General features: G+C 42.5%; 1 protein-coding gene across 1 annotated transcript in view; it reads left to right on the plus strand.

Annotated features, from left to right (window-relative positions):
• USP46 (ubiquitin specific peptidase 46) overlaps nucleotides 1-8,725 on the plus strand; it is a 182,157-nt gene extending 173,432 nt beyond the window's left edge. The window contains exon 9 of the mRNA XM_085642106.1: nucleotides 6,610-8,725. Coding sequence (XP_085498232.1) covers nucleotides 6,610-6,711 — 102 coding nt within the window. The 3' untranslated portion in view covers nucleotides 6,712-8,725. The remainder of the gene's footprint in view (nucleotides 1-6,609) is intronic.
• The last annotated feature ends 1,342 nt before the right edge of the window (nucleotides 8,726-10,067 follow it).

Consider the following 10,067-nt stretch of genomic DNA (forward strand, 5'->3'; position numbering starts at 1 on the left):
ATCCCTGGCCCACAGATATTTTGCAGGCATAAGTTAACCCCATCTGCCCTCTGTGCTCCAGCCAGCACTTGAAAGGAAGCCAACCAAACAACTAGGCAATTGACCGTTGTGGCATACAGTGATACAATGTCTGTCACTGCCAGTTAACCTCCAAGGTGGGTGGTTAGTTTGCATGAGGACATGCCCAGTGAAATGTACTCTCAACATCTGTCTGACAGATTCCTTTATGATTGCACTCCGCTCCATTGTAACGCAAACCAGTGCAGTACATGCGGGTCTGTTCTCAGCTATATCAAAAGTATCCTAGTTTATCACAAACGTGGCAATTCTTTAGAGGCATAACAAAATCTTTAATTCAGGAAATCATTTGTTTAAAAATCCCACAGCACCAGGTTTTGAAAGGAAATGAAATTCAAAGCTTATGAAATCGTTTTCCCATGCCCCACTGCATTTCAGGAGCAGTCTTGTCGGGAGGGGTCTATGCTACCATGCGTAGGAATACACTTCAGTGATCAAGAAGCACACCTACACAAAATGTAACAAGTGGAAATTTCAAACAAAGGTCAACACACAAACGTGCTGTCAAAAATGTGTTGAACTGTTCTGGAAGGCAACTAGTATACCTTTGGAGATGTTTTGTATAGTAGTTAGACAGATCTATACCTGGCTTAAAAAAGGTCGATTAATCCGTTAAATGAGGATACCAGCAGGGAAAATCGATGGTAAACATCCGAATTACTAATGTAGTTCATGGATATCCTTCGCTTAATTAACGATTCCATTTGCAAATGCTTGTAAACAACACCATCAAATTACAATCAGTCTTTCGCCTGCCTGGCCTTACAGTGCTAGAGTAAAATTAGCCTAGAATAAGACAGTATTTCCCAGGTCTTTTTGATGGATTTTCAGGGTCACAGGCAGGGCTCTCCGAGGCCATTTCAGTGCATTGGCCAGTGACTAAGTATAACAAGCATTGGCATAGCCAATAGGTCTCGCCTTTGGGACCTTATAAGTGTTTAGCCATGCAACAGTTGATGTTGTTGCACCAAGGATATTGTGCTGGATAACTAAACACTTATAAGGTGCCAAAGGCGAGACCTATTGGTTATGCCAATGCTTGCTTTTTTGGTAGGCACAGGGAGATTAAGTAATTTGCCCAGAATCACAGGATGTGGAGTCGACCCTGAGGCTCAAACATTGGTTTCCCAGCTCCAGCCATCAGACCATATCCTCACCCCAGGATGAGAAGAAGCAATGCTAGGGGAGGGAGAGAATCGACAAGGAGGGTGGAGGTGTGGTAGAAGTGGAGGAAAAGCAAGAAGCGAGAAAGAAGAAGGGTGCGGGTGGGGGAAGCAAAATCAATATAGGATTCTGTGGAACGTTTGTATCACAAACTTAGTAATAGCTGAAGTTTTATTCTATTCATTTTTTAAAACCTTTGCAAATATTGCAAATTCACAAACATAGGCGTTCAGAACTTAAACCGCTTATAGAATTAAAAGTTAGTGAATTTGGTCTGTAGATAAGAGTATTTACATTTTTGACATTTTCCAGGAGCAGATGGGAAATGGGTTGGAGGGCTTAGGTGTTATCTGGTGTTTCCACATGGAGCAGGGGTTGTTCACTGCAAAGATCTGCACCTTTCTAATGACTGAGTTAAAACAATTTCATTCAGTTTTTATTTTATAATGGCTTGCTACTTTGAAAATTGAAGGTGCTTTAATTCGACGTTGAGAGTGAATGCTGTGCTTGAAAGTGAAAACGTTATTCCTGGCTGAATATAAGATTTCACATTGTTTTTCTATCAATGCAGTTGTAAATCTCACTAGCTCAAATGCAGCATGCAACCCAGACACTTTGACCTTGCGCGTTTACAATAGGAACCCCAAGTTTCATTGCTTGAAATCAGAAGTGAAATTTAGCCTGCAAGTCGACAGTAGGTTTTGCCCGGAATGGAAATAAACTGCTCCTTACAACTGAACACAGTTTCCTTTCAAGTCACAAAAACAGGATGGGGTTTATCAATCAATATAATTGAGAGTTGCTGCTTGGTCGTAAAGAGTGTTTAAAAGAACCGTCTGTCGGTACTGCTTTAGTGAAATTTGTTTATGGCCAATGCACCAACCTGTGTCTCGAAGCACTGAAGGGGGTATGTATGTTGAGGATTTATCCTGTCCTGCTGCCCGTTCAAGAAAATCAGTGTCCCCACGGTATGTGGAGGAAAAGCGAAGGCACACAAACCCCGCAGAATTCAGGGGGGGGGACCTCGCTGGGTCCCCCACGCCTGAGTTGAGTAATGCAGCCGTCTGTGATCGTGCAATGCAGTTTTAAGTGGCCCTCACACTGCCCCTAAGGTCCGAGTCAGCGGAATGATCAAAGGCAGGTTTCATAAATAATGAAGCAGACGTTGCAGCGTGTCCAGAGTCTTCCGGGGCCACACGGACCTTTGTTAAACAAGCATTGGCCACGCGGAATGCATAGATGGGGGCTGCAGCGGGAGAGGCGGAGGGAGTTGTGTGCGTGCGTGAAAGCACTTAATGAGCCATGACGGCTCGTGTCTGTAAAACAAGGCTTAATGAGATTAAAAAAAAGGCAGATGGCGGCTGCGCGCGTTCACGCGCACATGTATGATGCAAGCTTTAGGCCAGGAAAAGCTAGTGGGTAGCACTTTGAAAACCCCCTTACTAAAAGTCGAGCAAGCAGCGCATGCGCTGCTCTATGCTCGACCTAAAAACTGCACTGCAACCCTTTAGTCAATTTTCATGTTGAATTTCTGTAAGTTTTTACAAATGTCCCTAAAACGCCACCGATTGAGCTAAATCTAAAAAGTATTTTTAGTTTTGTTTTTATGAAAACTGCTTGTTATTTTAATACAATGTGTAACTCTTGTGCATGGTTACACACAACTAGTAGGGTAATGAGCGTAAATAGATTTTAAAATCTTTAAACTGAGGTAGTTACTCTCCAAAACAAAGTGTATGACTATACAGTTGTCTTAAGAGAGGTTTTTGAAGTGCCGAACCAGACTACACACAATCCTCAAAGAGCATCTGTGGAGTTGAGAACATGTCTGCTCCTTAACCTTTATGGCCACGTTGACAAAAAATGTGCATGCTCTCTGTAAGTAAAATCAAATGACTCCTGACACTTTACAAGTAGCTGCTTCCATCCCAGTGCATCATGAAAGGGTTTCAAAGAGTTTGGGAGCTTTGCACTCTTATTGTGGAGCTTGTAGAGGGAAATGTTGGCTTGTGTAGGGCTTTGAGAAACTGAATTCACACTTTGAGGAAAGCAGTTTTGCTTGCCATTCTGAGTACAGACCTCTTAAACGAGTGTTGAAGAGTTAAACCTATAAGATTTGTGGACTGGTCCCCAACCTGCTTGAATCTCATTTTAGGAGCGAGTCCATACCTAAAAGTAAGCATTTGATTGTAGATTTCTAGTCTAGAGTTCCAGCCGTGCTCCTGTGATGACTTTTTTGGGTCATCTTCATTGTAAACTGATTGTTTAATGAACATTGGTCTTTCCTCTGTGCGTCTGTTGAGTGGAACTCAATACAGAGTTGTCTTGGTTTGTCAGACTACTCCATGATATCTTCTCTGGACAGCTTGTGTACCCAATAAGACATCTGCATAAAACGCGCCTGTAAGTAAGTGGATTCTGCCTGTGAAGACCCTCAGTTGTTTGCTTTTGGGCCTCAGTTTTTTGTTCTTCTGCTGGGGTGTTGCATCTGGTACTGGCAACTCACCCATTCTACTTCTCTGTGGAAAATGGAACTGAGTTGTAACCTCGACCGCCAACTTTTAAAATGTCAGCTGGGATAATGGACTCTGAGCAGGTTGAGCATGACACTTGCACATGTGTAGGTGGAGCGAGGAAGACTGGTCTCTGGCACAGCCTGATATCGCTTGACAGGTCACACTGGGCATGGAGATAGAGCCAAGACTATATTGTAGACTGTAATTGTAAACTGGGAGGAACTGCACCAATTCGCCTGACTCTGTATATTGTGGAATGGTTTGGCTGTACTCTTTATATGGTAGTATGCAAATAAACAGTTTTTTGTTGTTGCTTGGAACAGGGTCGGTGCCTCGAATACACATTTGTGGGTCTAGAATCCAAATATAAGGTCAGTTGTGACATGTTTGGATCCCTTAAAAAACTTTGATTCAGCATATTTTTCTAATGGGATTTGCCATTGATAAAATGCGTGCCTTGAACTGTTGTAATTACACTGCTGCACTAGATGGCAGACAAAGACCCCAGGGCACAACAGGCACAACTCACCTGCTAGAGGAAGGGGACAGGGTTGGAGTCTCCTTAGCCGTTATCATAAACTTACCTGCTAATCTAGGGGAAGGATGATCCCAAGATTGAAGTCCAGGCGGGCCCAGATGTCTTTCCCTGATCCTCAGCTGTGCATCACTTTGGGGTGCTTGGAAGGGAAAAGGCAGGCCAAGGTGAAAGGAAATGTCATCGATAATGCATCTCATTTCTGGAGAACACAGTAGTCTTTAAATACTTTCCACAGTGAAGAGAAGCACAGAGTAGGTCCCTGGTAGAAATAAAACGAGTAGAGGGATGAAGGCTCAACGGGTGGGTGCCTCATCGATCGCACGGAGCTCTACCTCCCTTCTGAAGTCACTGCAAAGGTTCAGAAGACTGAGAAAGAGTCTGCAAGAACAGAGGAAGGACCAGCTAGTTTGACGTACTCGAATAAATGAATGAATGAATGATGGTATTTATAAAGCCCAGCGTTCACTCCAAGCAGCATCTTGGCGTTAACGAAAAAACATCTGATGATCTGTAGTGGGGGAGAAAACCAAATTGAGGCACTAGAAGCAAGAGATTAGATGACAGATAGAACAGTATGGTCTGTGCGGTACATCAGGCCCCCCCCCCTCCAGTGGGGGTTGACTACAGGGCTTTGAGTGCTTGGGGAGGCCAGACTCCCCTGCAGAAGAGCCTTCCTATTTTGGCCCGTGAACGCTGGTCGGCATGTGTGCCCACACCCACCCTGGCGCAATACTCGATCGATTTGAAAAGAAAGCTGTTTATGCATGAGAGATGGGGGGTTAAAAAGAAAGTAGCAAGCAGGGAAGCCGTATGATGGTTGCCTGGGAGTAAAACCGGAGCTTCTTCATAAAAATAAAATGTTTGTTGTGTTCTTAAAATTAAAAATCCTAACTTCACGACTGCAAAAAAGAAATAATTCTCCTTGGAATGTCGCAACAGAACACCCATAAATGACTATTAGGATCAGCGGGGGCTCCCAAGAGCCAGGTGCACCTCCTCAGTATACAAATGGGTTTTTGGAGGTTGCCTAGAGCAGCAGCATGACCCACGAAAGCCCCCTTACGAGGGACAAAATTGGACACTACAAGTTCTCAGGAGGAAAAAAGTGGGTGCCGTGGAAGGGCAGGCCACCTGCCGTCAAGAAGCCGCTTCGGCCTGTTCAGGAGGCCCTGGGAACGCTGGCCTATTGTTTAGTGGGGTTAGGAGTGGTTATTAGACGCTCTTTTTTAAACAACAAATGTTAATGATAAAACTGTGCGCCTTACTGTTTGCAACTTATGTCAAAGCCAAAAGAATGTATTTAATTATGGCGAAAGGCAAAGGTGATATACCTAATAAGTTTATAATTTGAAGTGAAACCTGCATTGCCAAAGGCAGTATTTTCTGATTCTGAATACCTCTGACTAAGCCTTTTGGTATGCCCTTTTAGTAATGAATAGCTTTATATGATTTTGCTATCGATGTTTAAAAGGGTATATGAGGTTTAGTTCGTGCTGGTGCACAAATTGTCACACTTTACCTCCGAGATGGTGGGAACAGATGAGATTGAAGGGGTTAGTGGCCCCCGTGACATTAATTTAGCTTAGGTGGTTTGCCCTCTGGTTATGCTGCGAGCCCTCTAGAAGGGGTATCAATTTGTAAATCTACATACGATTTTGTAACTTTGTGCATAGAATTTAGTTGTGTGTCTATTAAAGTACTTTTCCTTTTTGGCGAAAACACACTGACTGGGCAGTGATTTATTAAGTGTTTTTTTGCGTTGCTAAGTTCTGGGTTTCTAGCCCTGAACTACTCCTGGCTATGTACAAAAGCTAGCCCCTCAATTAAAATCGAATAGGGCTCTCCAGTCACCCAAATGCAAACTCCTCTAGCTACAAAGTTCAGTTGGCAAAATTTAGGGCTTAAACACTACAGCTCATTTTACGTAAAGCGCCCTGGGAGCACAACGAGCATGTGTGTCCACTTTCCATACCCCCGGGGCACTTTGGTATTCCAGAATTGCCCGCAGACGCTTGCGTGGACCAATCTATACTACAGATAGCGCCAGTGCCCCATGCAAATGAGGGGTACACTTTGCTTTGTCATGTTGTGAGTTGATATACTATAAAGTACATTCTCCTCTGTCAGTGCTTTAGCGCATAGAACAATATTTAGTATGTAAAGAACTTAAAACAAAATAACTTGAAACAGAAAAAGAGTTTGTGTGCACCATTTCAGAATAAGACAATACAATACAACTGGGGTATTGAACTCAACTGCTTTGTGGTGTCTCTGTACTGACTTCCATAACAAACTCTCTTGTTTACTTTGCAGAAAATTGACGCACAAGCAATAGAGGAGTTCTATGGTCTAACATCGGACATATCAAAAAATTCGGAGTCTGGATATATATTATTTTACCAGTCAAGAGACTGACCATGGAAAGCGAACAGTGACGCAAAAGAAGAAGCACTGCTACTTGATGGCTTATTTGCTGCTTAAATGCTACCATGGTACACTCCATCCTGTACCGCGCCTGTTGCTAAAGATACCAGATGTCGATGTGAGCTTTCGTTAGTCCAAAGCACTTTAAATGATGCAGCATGCAGAAAACTTAACTGGCGACTTTCTGTGAAAGTGCACTTTTCCTTCATATAATGGTGCAAAGTAGGAGCATCATACGTGATTGGTACTTTTGGGTACTCTGATTAGGAGTGTATTATAATTGTGATTGTTTATACTTGTGTTTATAGCAGAAAGAACTTGGCACTTTCCGACAAGCTCTATGCTGGTGCAGATAAAGGGTTGACCCAACCCCTCATTGCAGGCGCCCCCCTCCAAGACATTCAGCTGGAATCCTGCTTTGTCTGGGAATGCGTCCCTCAAACATTGGACCACAATAGAGCACTTGGGATTTCTCCTTGGCAAGCATGTGAGATGCAATCAGTAGAAATGTTTTTGTATGAAGACTTGTGTCTTGATCAAAGTTCAGACTCCTTTGCATTTTTCAGTAACAAGAGGTAGTTAATGTTTACCATGTTTGCAGCTTGGCTCAGTACCTCTAATCCTGTGCTTCCGTAGCTTAAGCAAGACCTTGGCCTCCTCCATGAGTGACCGCCAGATTCGTGGACATTGGGAAGAGAATTTGGCAGGTTATTCCACAGTGTTGACAATTTTGCTACAGTGAGCCGGGGTCGGGTGATATCCTGCAGTCGGAAGATGCAGACCGTTCTCTTTAGCTGTCTCAATCTAACAACGTCATAGAAATGCATCTCGTGGGTCCGAGTGACAAGACGCGCTTTGACTGCGCTTCCATCCTCAGTCTCCTGAAGAACTGTTGGACCCTGCTACTCTGGAGAGCCTTGTTTACAAACGTTAAAATACACTTTGCCAAAGTGGAGACTTCTGTTGTCAAGCGGTGGTAATTAGCGGCGTCCTTGTAGGCTACCAACAAGGATAATTGCACTAAGATTTCTTCCAAGTTGAGCCAACTAGTTTTTAGATATGCTCTGCCAAAAACAAACCATGAATAAATAACTGAGATAAATTGACTGTTTTCATATAACTTCATTCTGGGAGATCAAATGTTCTCCTCCTGCTGTCAAGCATGTGCGTAACCTTGCAGAGACCTCCTGCGCCCAAGAGAATGTTTTGCTTTTCAAAGTATGCTGTCATCACATTCAAATATCAGGAAATTAATGTGCAAATCACAACACAGATTGACATCTACATCTCGGCGTCTAATATAAACACACGCAAATGCCATATTGGTGAGGAGAAAAGTCTTCCAGATAAATTCTGTAAATGTGACCGATTGTTGTAGATTTCCCCAATTTAATTAATTATTTTTTACAATGTATGTAAAGCTACATTTCTTACATGTATGTAGTTACATTTCTTACATGTATGTAAAGTTACATTTCTTTCAACCGTGTCCCTCACCACTCACCTTTCCCTTTCCATATTCGAAAAAAAATGTGATCATAGCCTGTGCAATGTAATATAATGTAGAGTTTTGAATCCTATCTTTGGTGATTCTATGGTGGTGCTTCCAGGCATATCTTGCCCTGTATGGGGAGTGTGGAAAGGCAGATTGGTGTGCCGAAAGGATGTTATCTGTTCATGCCAATGAAGTAGAAAGATGTACATATTATTTTTCTGTAGATTAAAACTATACTTTAATCTTTCCCTGACCTTAAAGCCAAATGCATACAGACTAACAAGGATAAATTGTTTTATCAAACGATATGTTAAATATAAATGTATATTGTTTATCTTCAATTTAGACTGGATGTGTGCAATTAGAAAAGCATGCACATGTTCAAGGCTGCACATTTGCACAAGGAATTCACTGCTGAATAAACTAAAAATGCCAACAACTCTTCTGAGGATGTGTTCTAGTAGTCTTCAAGCTGCCTTTTGGTAATTAAAGCACATGTATATTCGCAAACATTCATGTGGTTTGTTTCATCTGTTCATATCACTATGTGCTACATACTAGTAGCTAATAGTTTCATCCAGGAACATGCTTTGAGAGGTGCGGCTTAAGTGGGATTTTTTGGTTCTTGCGTAGCAATCGCCCGGTGCTGTGATGGGCAGAGTTAAAGAATCCGCAAGGCATGTATCCATAGGCACAGCAGCTTCAGAGCGTGTATGGTAGTTGCAGGCCAGTCATTGGAATTTTGTTGAGGGCTTGGTGAGCACTGTAAAGTATCAGCACTGTTTAATGTGTTTGAATAATCTGATGTGGTCCCTCTACTGATTATTTGCACGTTTTGATTACGAGTTTAAGACTTGGAAATGGTCTCACCATAAGCAAGAACAGGTGAATTATGGTTATTTCATCATTACTTTATGGTTGACAATGGCTTTGGCATGTGTGGCAACAGTCTTCCGCCTGTCACCAAAAAATGGAGAGGACAGTTCTAGATTGGTTGTCTTCGAACGCAGGCATATATAATGGGCCTCATATTCTGTGCCAGTCAACAGAGTTACTTAGCATCTTTTGCCTATAATTTATAACTCCTACATGGGTCAGCTAGATGTCGTGCAATAGTATCATAAGGCTTCTGTTCATGAGTATGCCATTAATACACAACTACATACAACCGCCCTCTTCTCAAAGCACCTCAGAAGACGAAATTAACCTGGCTTACACTTTATCTTAAACTGAATGCCCCTAAACCAGAATCTGTCTTTTTTTCCTCAGAAAGAGACTCTAAAAATACAATCCTGGTGCAACCTTTAGCCTTCCTCTTTGTATCACATTCGTTGGCTTCCACATACATTCTCAACTAAACTTAAAAAATGCCCAATCTGCATTCTTTTAACTCTGCTTGCTACACAAGGTCTGGGCCACTGAATAATGGGGCGGGGGAGAGCCAAATTATGCAGCAGGATTGGCTAATTTATGCAGCAAGAAAGGCTAAATTATGTGGCATAGTGCGCCAAATGGTCTGATAGTTTTACCCAAACAAAGCAAATAAGCTACAGAAAGGTGACCAGCTAACATTTGCAAATGGGCCGTCCACTACGCAGCAATGAGTGTTGCTGCGTTTTTAGTAATTTTTGAACTGTTTGAGCTAGAAACAATTTTTTTCTTGCTATAATCTGCAGATTATGGAGCAGATGATGGATACTATGGCACATGTGACATACCGATAAATACGTGAAAAACGCTGCACAATCGCATAATCCCAGTGGTCCTGCAAAAGGTTAAACACTACATACCCACAACTAATTCTAGGCTGCAGATCAAGCTCAGAGACTGCTTCATGGATCTACCCACATCA

The sequence above is a fragment of the Triturus cristatus genome, chromosome 2_2 (genome assembly GCF_964204655.1).
Source record: "Triturus cristatus chromosome 2_2, aTriCri1.1, whole genome shotgun sequence".
In the NCBI taxonomy this organism is placed as follows: Eukaryota; Metazoa; Chordata; class Amphibia; order Caudata; family Salamandridae; genus Triturus; species Triturus cristatus.